At 45.4% G+C, this 15004-nt stretch overlaps 1 protein-coding gene across 1 annotated transcript in view; it reads left to right on the top strand.

Moving 5' to 3' along the window:
• CNTLN (centlein) overlaps positions 1–15004 on the top strand; it is a 215630-nt gene that overhangs the window by 65887 nt on the left and 134739 nt on the right. Inside the window, exon 8 of the mRNA XM_039910751.1 lies at positions 11058–11220. Coding sequence (XP_039766685.1) covers positions 11058–11220 — 163 coding nt within the window. The remainder of the gene's footprint in view (positions 1–11057; positions 11221–15004) is intronic.

Raw genomic sequence — 15004 nt, 5'->3', positions numbered from 1 at the left:
ATTTGTTTGTATTCCTTTTGGCTCTTTTTGTATCTGAGAATAGATTTTCACATTGTTGGTGTGTTGACAGCTGCCAGAATTTCTTAACATTGGATCTTTGACTCATTTACTAATCTTATGACTATATGAGCCATTGAATTTTCCCTAAAGATTCCAGTGTTGAATTTTTATACATATCATATATATGTTGATCTTGAAAAAGCAATTTATGATATGATATAGAGTTACTTTTATTCCTTCCTTCGATTGCTCTTTTAATGGAGAAATATTGGCAGCATGCTGTAGTGGAAAGAATGTGGGGCTGTGAGTAAGGAGATATCGAGAAGCAACGTGGCTTAGTGGGTAGTCCAATCTAGAAATGGAATGGGTATGCCTCTGTTTGACTCCCCCTCCTGTAGTCAAGACTGGTAGAGTACTGGAAACTTTCCAGATGTGATCCTGAGAGGGGATTTAACAGATAGCATTTGTTTTGGGGTGTTGTTTTTTTAAAAAAGAGGACCTGACTTGAACCCCAGTGGGAATGGGAGCCCTTGTTTCTCCTCTCTTGGTGTAGACCCACTGTTTCCCTAAAGGTGGGTATAGACCCAGGGCAGCTCATAAATAGGTATCCCTCTGTGTATGTCTAGGGGACTTTGAGCTTATAAACCTGTGACAAGTAGGTCTTTGACTGCCCCGGCAGACTCTGCCCCTAACTCTCCAGTGGTCTTCTGGCAGAACAACTCAGGTTCTTCTGTTTATTGTTATATTGTACTCTCCCAAGTGCTTAGTACAGTGCTTTGTGCACAGTTGTGCTCGATAAATGAGCTTGAATAAATGAATGAATGAGACAAACAAGATGGAGGTACAGTGAGTAGGTTAGTAGTAGAGGAGCAAAGTGGATGGTCTGGATTGTTAGTAACAGATCAGCAAGGTAAGATAGGAGGAGGAGAGTTGATTGAGTGCCTTAAAAGCCAATGCTGAGGAGTTTCTGATAAATGCAGAGATGGATGAGACACCAGTGGAGGTTTTGAAGAGTTAGGAGATCTACACTGAAAGTTCTTTTTTAGAAAATTGATCCAGGCTCCTCTCTCTCCCCGCTTCAGTCTATTCTTATTAACACTACTGTATTGTATCATACTGTATCATGTTGCTACATTACCGATTTCGTTGTTACTGTTTATTGTTGTCAGTGCTGCCACCCACCTCTCTGGTCTCACCATGTCCCTCCTCCCCCCTCCTCCCTCCCGCCCCTTCCTATCCTCCCCTTCCCCTTCCCCTCTCTCGCTCTGCTCTTTCCCGCTCTCTCCTCTACCTCCTCCCCCCCCCCGCCCTAGAACCCCACTTTACCAGCGCTACCCCTCTTCCCCCTACTCTCCCCCCCACCAAATCCCCTCCTCACCCGCTCCCCCCTTCTCTCTTCCCCACCCACGCCCCATCCCAGTCCTCCTGTCCGACCGCTACCCCTCTCCCCGTCCAGGGCCCCGCCACCTCCTTCCCATGCAAACCCTCCCCTCCCCCTGCTCTCCCCCCCCCCTTGCACCCACAGGTACTTTCAAGTGTGGCCTCTGGAACCCCCGCTCTATTACAGGTGAACTACCTTTCGTCCATGACCTTTTCCTTTCCCGCTCTCTCCTCCTCCTCGCCCTTTCAGAAACATGGCTCACTGCTGAAGACACGGTCTCCGCCGCTGCTCTCTCCAGCAGAGGCCTCTCCCTCTCCCACTCCCCCAAACTCACCGGTAAGGGAGGAGGCGTCGACTTCTTCCTCTCACCCCGTTGCCGCTTCCGCACTATCCCTCCTCCCCCCACCCTCTCCTTCCCCTCCTTTGAAGCCCATATCATTTGCCTCTACCACCCCCTCCGGATACTTGTCGCTGTCATCTACCGCCCTCCTGGTCCCACCTCCGACTTCTTCAACCACCTAGACCCCTTTCTCACCTTCCTTCTCTCCTTCTCTCTGCCCACTCTGATCCTCGGAGACTTCAACATCCATATGGAAGTACCTGATGACTCCTCTGCCGCCCGCCTACTATCCTTCCTCAACTCTGCCGACCTCCCTCCACCATACCGCGCCCACTCACCGACTCGGTCACACCCTCGATCTCGTCATCTCCTACCGCTGCACTATCTCCTCTCTTACCAACTCTGAAATCCTTCTCTCTGACCATAACCTTCTCACCTGCCTCATCTCTCACACTCCCTCCCCCTGCAAATCTTTGCTACTGCCCCACAGAGACCTCCGCTCTCTTGATCCCATCCGTCTTTCCAAAAGCATCTCTTCTCACCTTGCCGCCCTGTCCTCACTTCCCACTCTCGATGATCAGGTCTCCGCTCTCAACTCCACCCTCTCTACTCATCTCAACTCTCTCGCCCCCCTTTCCCTCCGCCGCTCTCGCTCCACTAACCCACAGCCCTGGATCACCTCTTCTATCCGCCTCCTACGCTCCTATGCTCGAACTGCTGAGTGCTGCTGGCGAAAGTCCAAGCACCAAGGCAACCTCACACACTTTAAATTTATCCTTTCCTGCCTTAACTCTGCCCTCTCTTCTGCCAGGCAAAACTTCTTCTCCTCCCTCATCGACACCCATGCCCGTCACCCCCACCAATTGTTCCAGACCTTTAACCCTCTCCTTAGGCCCCCTGTTCCTCCCCCTCCCCCATCTCTCACCCCCAATGATCTGGCCACCTACTTCATCACAAAAATCAACACAGTCAGGTCTGAGCTCCCCAAAGTCACCCCTCCGCCTCTCCCCTCCCCCCCACCAACCCTCTCCCCTACTTTTCCATCCTTCCCTGCAGTATCCTCAGAGGAGATCTCCTCCCTCCTCGCAAGTGCCACCCCCTCCACCTGCGCCTTGGACCCCATTCCCTCTCACCTTATTAAAACCATCACCCCTGCCCTCCTCCCTTCCTTAACTTCTATTTTTAACCACTCAATCTCCAATGGTTCCTTCCCCTCTGCCTTCAAACATGCCCACGTCTCCCCATCCTAAAAAAACCCGCTCTTGACCCCACTTCCCCTTCCAGTTATCGCCCTATCTCCCTACTACCCTTCCTTTCCAAAATCCTAGAACGAGTCGTCTACAATCGCTGCTTAGAATTCCTTAACTCCCATTCTCTCCTGGACCCCCTCCAATCTGGCTTCCGTCCCCTCCACTCTACCGAGACTGCTTTCTCTAAGGTCACCCGTGACCTCCTTCTTGCCAAATCCAATGGCTCCTACTCCATTCTAATCCTCCTTGACCTCTCTGCTGCCTTTGACACTGTCGACCATCTCCTCCTCCTCCATACCTTATCTCACCTTGGCTTCACGGACTCTGCCCTCTCCCGGTTCTCCTCTTATCTCTCTGGCCGGTCATTCTCGGTCTCCTTCACAGGTGCCTCCTCCCACTCCCATCCTTTAACTGTTGGAGTTCCTCAAGGGTCAGTTCTTGGCCTCTTCTGTTCTCCATTTACACTCACTCCCTTGGTGAACTCATTCATTCTCACGACTTTGACTACCATCTCTACGCAGATGACACGCAGATCTACATCTCTGCCCCGTCCTCTCCCCCTCCCTTCAGGCTCGCATCTCCTCCTGCCTCCAGGATGTCTCCACCTGGATGTCGGCCCACCACCTCAAACTCAACATGAGCAAGACTGAGCTCCTCATCTTCCCTCCCAAGCCTGGTCCTCTCCCAGATTTCCCTATCACCGTGGATGGCACATCCATCCTTCCTGTCTGTCAGGCCGGCAGTCTCGGTGTCATCCTTGACTCGTCTCTCTCGTTCACCCCACACATGCTATCCGTTACTGAGACCTGCCGGTTTCACCTTTACAATATCGCCAAGATCCGCCCTTTCCTCTCCACCCAAACGGCTACCTTACTGCTACAGGCTCTTGTTATATCCCCGTTAGACTACTGTGTCAGCCTTCTCTCTGATCTCCCTTCCTCCTCTCTCGCCCCGCTCCAGTCTTTTCTTCACTCCGCTGCCCGGCTCATCTTCCTGCAGAAACGATCTGGGCATGTCACTCCCCTTCTTAAACACCTCCAGTGGTTGCCTATGAACCTCTGCTCCAAACAAAAACTCCTCACTCTAGGCTTCAAGGCGCTCCATCACCTTGCCCCTTCCTACCTCTCCTCCCTTCTCCCTTTCTACTGCCCACCCCGCACGCTCCGCTCCTCCGCCACCCACCTCCTCACCGTCCCTCGGTCTCGCCTATCCCGCCGTTGACCCCTGGGCCACGTCCTCCCGCGGTCCTGGAACGCCCTCCCTCCTCACCTCCGCCAAACTAATTCTCTTCCCCTCTTCAAAACCCTACTTAAAACTCACCTCCTCCAAGAGGCCTTCCCAGACTGCGCTCCCCTTCTCCCTCTACTCCCTCTACACCCTCTGTTGGGGTGAGATCAATGGGGGGACAGGGGAGCGAGGAACTTGAGGGTAGAGGGCAAGAGTTGAGGGCTTGGATTTGTGCATCAGGAGAAGTTTAGGTTGGATATGGAGACCAAATGGGGCATGATGACTGGACAGTTGGAAGGGGTTGAGAGTTTGGAGGTCCCTGTGAGGAATTAAGACAGTTTTGTGGGGAGGAGGTCTGTGAGCGAGAAGGTAGATGAGGAGGTTGTAGTCAGAAGAATTTCGGAGTTGGTGAGGGTTGATTGTACAATGACTAGAAATGATAAGAGAGTGTGTGTCCAACTTGGTGAGTGGCTGAGGTTGGGTGGAGCAAGAGGACAGTGGAGTTGAGTGAGAAGAAGTTGGCAATCGGAAGGTCACAAATGCCATGACTAAAACTGTAAATGAGCTATGAGCTTGTCTTAATGGGAACCTCTTTCATGTTAGCGTAAAGGAATGTTTCTATGAACTTGTGAGTTGTTTTTAATATTTGAGTGGAACTGATTAAGAAAAGAGGATTTGCTCCAAGAATCTCATTTTCATTGTTATGTTCAAACTTTCTAATTACTACAATATGGCTTTCAGAGTATATAAAGTAGGTTTGATGCATTTTTTGTAACTGAAAGACCTCATGTTTTGATGATTGTGCTAACATTGCCATAAGCTAAACATATCAGAGTTAAGGACTTGGAGTAAAGTGGAAAAACTCTAGATTAAAGGGCTGTGATTTCTTTACAATAATGTTAATAGTGTATGTATTTGACACTAATCATGGTAGTTAGTTCTGGTACTCAGGCCTTACTATGTGCGACGGACTGTCGTAAGCACTCGAGTAAATATAAGATAATCAGATACGGACCCCGTCCCACAAGGGATCACAATATAGATGTGGGAGGTCAGACCCATAGCCAACAGGAATAAATTGCAGACAGCAAATTATAAACAGTGGGAGTAGTTTCAAAAGTTCAACAATCAAATATGAGCACATATAGGTCACAGATATTGATGATGAACAGCAGTCTCTCTGACATTCCAGTTGTCGGGAAGAAAGGCTTTGTTGGGTTCTTGAGATGTTGGGCCCCTCTAGGCCATGAACTCATTGTGTGCAGGGAACTCTGTTCTAGTGGACTCTCCCAAGTCCTTAGTACAGTGCTCTGCACATAGTAAGCGCTCAATAAAGCCATTGATTGGGAGAGGTTGCCAGGAACATTGAGTGGTCCATGGCAGAGCCAGGATGTGGCAGCTCCTATCCACATGGATGCCAGCTTTTTTTCTTTTGTATAGAATCTTCTTGGTTTTGTGCATGGAGTTTTGGGAAGTTCATGAGGAATTGGCTTGCAGATCTGCAGATGCTTGGTGGGAAAGCTAGAACGTAAAACATCTCAGTTTTGTAAATTACGTAGTTCTGTTCTCATCAACTGATGATACTTAGTACTTACCTCTCTCTCCTTTCTAGTTGTGTTGACTCTTGGGAAGGACTTAAATAATTCAGCTAATGCAGGATTTGGAACCCCTTTTCTAATGTGCCTTGGCCTAAACTTATATTAATTTCCACTGGTTGCATGCTATGCAGTAGATGCTAACATACACAGGCAGAGAAGCAGCATAGCCTAGTGGAAAAAGCCCAAGCCTGGGAGTCAGAGAATATGGGTTGTGGGTTCTAATCCCATCTCTGTCTCTTGCCTCCTATGTGACCTTGGGCAAGTCACTTTCTCTGTGCCTCAGTTTCCTCATCTGTAAAATGGGGATTCAATACCTGTTCTCCCTCCTACTTAAATTGTGAGTTCCATGTGAGCCAGGACCTATGTCTGATCTGATTATCTTGAGTCTACCCCAGCGTTTAGTACAGTGCTTGGCACATAGTAAATACAATTCTTCTTCCCATAATTATTATTATTATTATTATCACTGGCATTGCCACTGTTCTAAGGTATGTCCGTGGTGATCCAAAAATATTTAGGGATCAAGTATGCTTGAAGACACCCTTTAAACTTTGGAAAAGCGTATTTGAGCAATTAAGGAAAACTTGGTGAAGTAACATTACGAAAGGGAACATTAAGGTCAATAAAATTGTTTCCAGGCTTTACATACTCTTATTTCAAAATCTGGAGTCCACAGATTCAAAGAAAAGGATTTCTCTAAATCACTGCTGAAGAAAAAGTCTTTTTTTTCCCTGCTTCGGATGCCTGAATATCTTAGCCCTGAAATGGAGAAATTAAATAAAGCCACCTGGCATTTGTAAAAGGTGATGAGACTGCTGGGATCAACTATATTTATAAGTTTATCCTCTGGAGGTTTGATTGACAGAAGCTGTTTGCCAAATGTACTGTTTTGGAAAATCTCATGTCCTAGAACAGTTGCTAAGGACACACACATGCAGTGGAGGAGAGGGAGAGTGAACCTCAAGAATTACTCATCGTTTGATTCAAAGATAATGCCACAGATGGTGAGAATCTAGCCCAATAGGTGACCCTAATCTTTGCCTCAGTATTCCCCTTTCAACAGTCAATCAAGATGGGCTATTTCTCTGACTTTGCAGGGGGAGGGGGAAGGTGCTTGTAGCATCCAGGCGCCCAACTCGGGTGTTTTTCACTGTCCTTTTTGCCTCTTCAACAGCCCTAGGCTGTCTTTCCAGCCTACTACCAGGAGCTCGTGGGGTCTGTTGGTGGGGGGTGGGGGGGTGGGGGGGTTAGGGTTAGTAGTCTCAAAATGTGAAGGCATGGCCTTACCTCCAACTTTTGAAGAAGTCACTTCTCCCATTTAAGCCATGGAAAATGGTGAAGCATCCAGACCTGATAATTCTGCTGAAATCTACAAGCAAGGAGAGGATCTAATTCTCAGATGCCTGCATATGTCCATATGTCTCCAAAAGAAAAGGGGAAGAGGGAGCCAACTTTGGAAACAGCGGGGGAATCTCCCCTGCTTTCCAATAACAGTAAAATTCTAGCTAGAATCCTTCCGGATTAACTACCGAAGTATATTCAGCCGTGTACTACCAGAAGTGTCTTGGGGCTTCAGATTAAAACACAGTAAATGTTGTAGTAATAGTAGTATTTATAAGGTGTTTACTGTGTGTAGAGCACTATAGATAATATTAATTATGGTATTCAATTGCTTACTTTGTGTCCAGCACTGTACAGTCTACTAAGCACTGAGGGAGAAACAAAATAAGCAGATCATACACATTCCCTATCCAACGTGGGACTCACAGTCCTAGAGGGAAAAAAAAAACACTCAGGTGAGAGTTAGACACGGTCTCTAGCCCTCCAGGGGCTTACAGTCTAAAAACAGGATGAAACAGCATTTGGCCACAGACTCAGTAGAAAAGATGAACTTATTATAAAGACAAAACAAAAGGGAAATTGCAGGGAGCAACACCCAGAGCTCTCTACTGTTTTCATAGACCTGACAAAATGTCAGTGTTTGCTTAAACTGGTCAATCTCTTAAACAGTCTCAAACATAGTGACATAGCTAGCAGTGGACTGATGGGAGACCATCGGACTAGACAGAGCATCTTGCGGTATAGGTGGGGGGATATGAAAGGGCATCAATTGATAATGTGCTCCTTAGCAAGAGGAGTCGTGATGTCCTGATGGATGCCAACATACCATGACCTAGGGTCAGGTTGTCAATGAGCCAGAGCCCAGTAGGGTGACATTTATGGTTCTAGTCCCGGCTCTGCCACACGTTTGCTGTGTGACCTTTGGGCAAGTCACTTAACTTCTCTGTGCCTCAGTTGCCTCATCTGTAAAATGGGGATAAGAGTGTGAGCTTCATGTGGGACAGGGACTTTGTCCAACCTGATTAACATGTATCTACCCCAGTACTTAGAACAGTGCTTGGCACAGAGTAAGTGGGAACAAGACACAGGGCTGGAATTAGTGATTCTAGTGTTCTCAGCATGATGCATTTCTATGCCACTTTTCCCACACATGCTGGGCACTGCTGATGAGCTCCTGGAGAAGATCTTTGTCTTTCTCTGAGATTCTGACAGAAACCTTGGCTTAGCCATTCTTCAGCAGTGGGTGACTTTTGCAATAAGAAACTTTCATTTCCTCTTGGTTCTAAGGAGTATATTCATTTGTTTATCTGCAGGTAATACCTTGTACATATTTTTCACAGGCGTATTCCTCTCCTCCCTCTGTTCCCCCAGCCCCCAATCTAAGAGAAGCTTATGTCATTCACAGTCAATAGGCTGTTGAAAAATCCCAGTAGAGAGCCCAAAATGATATCGAGGGCCCCAAGGGAAGTAGTTTAATATCATCTGCTATCCTTCGCCCAAATCAGAATATCATTGTACTGAGAAAGGAAGCACAGAATGTCAACTAAGGCAGATCTCTCCAACCCTACAGACTGAACCTAACATCTCTCCAGCCAGCCAGCCTACCTAACAATTCCAGACCTATTCCAGAGAAGAAATTTGGAAAACCTTTCTCTGCACTCCATCCTAGTGATTAACAACATTTATGATTGGGAACACTCAGCTCTCAACTCTTAGTAATTTTGTATTTGTCAATTGATCTATGGTCTTTTCCAGGTCAAGTGATGTGTTTCTTACTTTTACTTCTGACTCCAAAGCCCGTGCTCTTTCCACTGAGCCACGAGAAGCAGCGTGGCTCAGTGGAAAGAGCACGGGCTTTGGAGTCAGAGGTCATGGGTTCGAATCCCGGCTCGGCCACTCGTCAGCTGTGTGACTTTGGGCAAGTCACTTGACTTCTCGGTGCCTCAGTTACCTCGTCTGTAAAATGGGGATTAAGACTGTGAGCCCCACGTGGGACAACCTGATTCCCGTGTGACTACCCCAGTGCTTAGAACAGTGCTTGGCACATAGTAAGCGCTTAACAAATACCAGCATTATTATTATTCTTTTATGTTTCCCTATCTGTTCCCCAAATGTCAAGGACATTATTATTATCACTTAGACTGTGAGCCCCATGTGGGACAAGAACTGTGCCCGACATGATTAGCTTGTGCCTACCCCAGCACTTAGAAGAGTGCTTGACATAGTACTTGACAGATGCCATAATGATGATAATAACAATAAATAGGTTTCATTCTTGGTTTCCCCCTAGTAAAAGCCTATATAACTCTATTATTATGACCTCTTTATTATGGTATTTATTAAATGCCTCCTGCCTGCCAAACCACTGTATTAGACATTGGGGTAGATATAGGTAATCAGATCAGAAGTAGTCATTATGGGCAGGGAATATGTCTGCTATATTGTACACTCCCAAGAGCTTAGTACAGCACACTTATATAGTACAGTAAGCGCTCTGCACTCAGTAAATATGATCAACTGACTGACACGGTCCCTGTCCCGCTTAGTGGTCACCATCAAAATGGTCAGGCGAGCCAGGTATCCCATCCCCATTTTATTGAAGAGGAAACTGAGGCCCAGAGTGTTTAAGTAACTTACCGAAGGCCAGACAGCAGGTCACTGACAGAGCTGGGACTCCCACTCCTGTACTGTATCCACTAGACTATGCTGCCTCCCTGGCCATGCTGAAGAATCAGTGGCAAAGTTCGGTATTTCTGAATATCTATGTGTCTATAGAATATTGGAATATTCAGTATAAACTTTGTTGTCCAGTGCATTACCAGCTGGAAAGCTCTAGTTCATTCAATCATGTTTATTGAGCTCTTACTGTGTGTGGAACAGTGTACTAAATGCTTGGAATAGTACAATGCAACAATAAACGGACACATCCCCTGCCCAAATTTATATCCCCTGATTCAGTTGGTAATCTTGGCCAATTGATCCCTCATGGAGAGTGCCTCCCCCTAACCAGGAAGAGTTTGCACTGGTCCAGATATGTTTGAGTCCTCACTTGAACTAGAGAGCAATCAATCAGTCATATTTATTGAACACTTCCTATGTGCAGAGAACTGTACTAAGTGCTTGGGAGAGTGCAATACAGTTGGGAGACTTGATCCCCACCCTCAAGGGACTGGCTTAAAAAAAATCCTTGTGAATTTCCCTGGTGCATTCCATATAAGGATTCTCTGGAAAATTTAGAATTTTAGCTATAATGCTTCCATGAATAGCTGACTGCATTTATTCCTGAGGTAAGTTTTTCATTTCCTACTCTGAAAACTGATATTGTACTTCTTAGATTGTATTATATGAGCACGTTCACCAGCAACGCTTATTATTGGTTGGAAATTTAAATGGATGTTATCGGTGATGGGTTTCCTACACATATTGAATTTCACAATAGCAGTAAAAAATTTTTTAAAAAGTAAATCACAGAGACCTAAAAGATATTAATTGAATTCAAAAACAATCTGTAATGCTTTTGAACTAAAAGGTAAGGGAATGATCCACTTATCTCTGTTTTGAAAGTGTCCTGTACCTGCCAATGCATTAGTACACCCCAGTTCTTGGCATTGAAGAGTTAATTTAATTTCAATAAAAGGTGGTGCTATAACTGGAGATCCAATGCTTTTACGGCTATTGAGTTATAAAAGGGAAATTGATAAGTATTCTATTTTGAAAGTTATAGGTGTTCTATCGATATTTCTCAGGAGCATGTGATAAATATTAAATATTCTTTATTTTATTTCTTGTATTAATAAGCTAGCCTGTAGTAAAAGAGATGAAAACTAGGAAACTAATCTATAACTTTAGATGAACACAATTATTTAACTGAAATGATCTTTATTCATACTTTTTCTCTATTTATTGCTTGCTTTGCACAGGAAAGAGTTGCAGGAACTGCAGAATCTTTACAAACAAAACACCGAACATACAACACAGCAGGCAGAGCTGATCCAGCAGCTTCAGGCTCTCAATATGGATACACAGAAAGTATTGCAAAATCAGGAAGATGCTCACACAGCTGAAATGATATCCTATCAAAAAGTACGCCTTTTCTATTATAAAATGTAGATTCTTGAAATAAGGTAATAGAGCTACAGAGCTTTTAGTGTCTTGTGACAGCCTCCTCACTGACCTCCCTGCCTCCTGTCTCTCCCCATTCCAGTCCATACTTCACTCTGCTTCCCAGGTCATTTTTCCATAAAAACATTGAGTCCACGTCTCCTGACCCTCAAAAACCTCCTGTGGTTCCCCACTGTCCTAAGCACTTGGCAGAGTACAGTAGATTAAGTAGACACCATCCCGGACTTCAAGAGAAACAGCATGGCCTTGTGGAATGATCACAGGCCTGGTAGTCAGAGGACCTGGGTTCTTATCTCGTCTCTGCCACCAGCCTGCTGTGTGACCTTGGGAAAGTCACTTCACTTCTTTGTACTTCAGCTCCCTCACTGGTAAAACGGGGATTCAATTCCCTTTTTCCCTCCCCTTCATACTATGGCCTCTGCATGGGATGGGGACTGTGTCCGGCCAGTTTATCTTGTATCTCCTCCTTGCTTTGCTGATGGAGGGCTGGTTTAGAGGCTGTGCCTTGATATTTTGATGTGTGCCATCATGAGTAGAAGAAAGCAACCTCTCCCAAAGGCTGTCCATGAGTCTGTCTATTGCACCTCAAGAATTTCCAAGAAGCATCATTTAAGACTCTGATTCACTGTCTTTAAATCATTCATTTTGCCCTCTTGCATGTCTGCTCGCCCTTCCAGTCCACTGAAAAGCACCTGCTTACATAGGCTGCTGTCATACATCCTCCTTACCTCTGCTGCCCAGTCAAGGCATGTTGCTTTGAACATTGCTTCAGTGCTGGTGACCTAAGCATCTTCAAGAACTCATTCTTGGTCATTTTGACCTGCCATTTGATGCTGAGGGACCGGAGAAACTGCTCTAGACATTGGATGTGTCTTTTGTAGTAGGGCCAAGCCTCGCAACTATTTAAAAAGTTGGATACCACAACAGGGTTTCAGATCTTCAAAACTGGAATGAGTATTTGTTTTTCATTTGTTTATTGTTTGTTTTTTTTAAATAATATTTGCTTGTACCAACTATGCGTCAATCACTGTTCTGAGTTAGGTTGGACACAGTCCCTGTCCCACTTGGGGCTTACAGTAATAATGATAATAATCAGAATTTGTTAAGTGCATACTGTGTGCGAAGCACTGTACTAAGCACTGGGCTAAATACGAGGTAATCAGATGGGACACAGTCACTGTCCTGCATGGGGCTCACAGTCTTAATCCCCATTTTACAGATGAGGGAACTGAGGCCCAGATAAGTTAAGTGAATTGCCCAGGGTTACACAGCAGAAAAGTGGTGGAGCAGGACTACAACCCAGGACCTTCTGACTCCCAGGCCCACGTTGCTTCCTAAGTAGGACTGAGGCCACACTCTGTTTAGCAGTGTGGCACAAGTCATATTGGCCTTTTGTGTCTATTTTCTATATCTGTTCATCTGGTATCATTGTACAGCGAACTTCCCAGATAATAGGAGGTAACTGCTTCTGATGCAAACCTTAGTTGTGTGGATGGGTTCCTGGCTGGAGACTGGAAAATAACTTGGGTTTTCTTCAGACTTCTGCTCAGTCCAAAGTGTTAGACTGAATCTGCCAGATGATTCATAATTTTGTGTAGTCTTCAACTTATCTAGCTGAAGCAAGCCACTAATTGTCGTGCATGCTTCTCAGATTATTCTGTATCACTCACTGTAGCTTCAAACGCATGCACTCCATTTGTCAAGGTTGAGGATCTGCAAGCTGTTTTGTATATCACAAGATTTTAAGTAGCTCTTTGATTTTTAGACTCATTCTTGCCCCACCTGTTCTGATGCTATATCATGGATTCACTCATAATCTAAAAGATTGACATGAGAGGAGTATCCTGTAGCAGCTATTAGGGGATGCTCCCTAACCTGAAAGGAGGTTAATCATGGAAGGCCTCCTCGAGGAGGTGTGATTTCTGAAAGGCCTTGAAGTTGGGCAGAGCAGTGGTCTGTAGCGAGAAACCAGAGTGAACCACAGTAAGTTGGCGAGAGATGCATACAGTGTGCAAGCAGGGGTGTAGTCGGAGAAGAGTGAGAATAGATAGTGGGGAGAGAGCTGATTTGAGCGTCTTAAAGCCGACGGTCCAGAGTCTTATGCAGAGTCTTAGGCAACATTAGAAGGTTTAATAATGTTTGACATTGATTTATCAATAAAACATCTATAAATGTAAATACTTTCTACATTTGTATTTTACATCATCATGTTCTAGCCCAGAATTATAATGCCAGAACCACTCAGAACCACTCTCCTCTGCATCAACTGTGCACTTGAGTGTGTACCATTAAGCACTGTGATACCCTAAACCCCACAGCACTTAGGTAAAAGTCCTGTTACTCTACTATTTCCCCTATCCATAATCTGTTTTGATGTCTGTAAACCCCTGTCAGACTGTAAGCTTCTTGCAAGGAGGGATCTTTCTTATCTACCAAGAAACGATGTTGCTTAGTGGTTAGAGCACGGGCCTGGGAGTCAGAAGGACCCAATCCCAGCCCACCGCTTGTCTACTGTGTGACCCGGGGCAAGTCACTTCACTTCTCTGTGCCTCAATTACCTCATCTTTAAAACGAGGACTTATCCTGTGAGCTCCCGTGGGAAATGGACTGTGTCCAACCTTGTATTTACCCCAGCGTTTAGTGCAGTGCCTGGTGCATAATACGTGCTAACAAATACCTTAAAAAAAACAAAAACTCAGTTTTATTGTACTTTCCCAAGTGCTTGGTACAGTATGCTGCACACAGTAAGTCTCAGTAAGTGCCACTGATTGATTGAAGTTCCACACAGATGGAGATTTAACTTCACCCACCATATTGATTAAGAGAAAAAGACGCTCTTTGCTCAGGGCCAGACCTCCGGAGATTATGGCCACAATCTTTCTAGGGCTATTATGTTGAAATAGGATTGGGTCAGAAGTAGCATGGCCTAATGGAAAGAGCATGGGCCTGGGAGTCAGAGGAACTGGGTTCTAATCCTGGCTCCACCACTTGTTTCCTGTGTGAACTTGGGCAGGTCGCTTCGTGGGACAACCTGATCACCTTGAATCCTCCCCAGCACTTAGAACAGTGCTTTGCACATAATAAGCACTTAACAAATGCCATCATTATTATTATCATTATTATTACTTCTCTTTGCCTCAGTAAATCTGTAAAATGGGGATTAAGACTGTGAGCTCCACTTGGGCCATGGACTGTTCGAATCTGATTGTCTTGTATCTACCCCAGCGCTTAGTACAGTGCCTGGCACATAGTGAGGGCTTAACAAATACCATTGGTGGGGAGGTGGATTCATAAATCCCCAAAGTAGGTCCTTATGACCATCAGTAATGTTTAAGTGAAGAATGGAAAGCTTACCACATGCATTTGGGACGAATAAGGAGCAGAGCAAGGCAGATATTTTCCCAGCCAATTCAGTGGGTCCAAATGAGGCAGCAACAGAGAGAGCTTTGGAGTTTGGACAATTCTTCATATAGGCTTCACCCACCCCAAAGGTGGGTGTACCTACTACCTCTGATATTGAAGGCAAACTCTTCCCAGAAGGTCTCTCTCCCCCTCTACAAAGTAAGTGCTTTCTGGGCAGGGATCTTGCTTACCAGTGTTATTGTACTGTACTCTCCCAAGTGCTTAGTAAAGCACTCTGCACCCAGTAGGGGCTGAATAAATACTGTTGATTGCTTGATATCATTATTATTATTGTTATTATTATGAATGGGGTCTTACCTGTAAAAAAAAATAATCTGTGGGA

This window comes from Ornithorhynchus anatinus, chromosome X5 (assembly GCF_004115215.2).
Source record: "Ornithorhynchus anatinus isolate Pmale09 chromosome X5, mOrnAna1.pri.v4, whole genome shotgun sequence".
Taxonomy (NCBI): domain Eukaryota; kingdom Metazoa; phylum Chordata; class Mammalia; order Monotremata; family Ornithorhynchidae; genus Ornithorhynchus; species Ornithorhynchus anatinus.
This window is presented reverse-complemented; position numbering and strand designations above follow the sequence as displayed.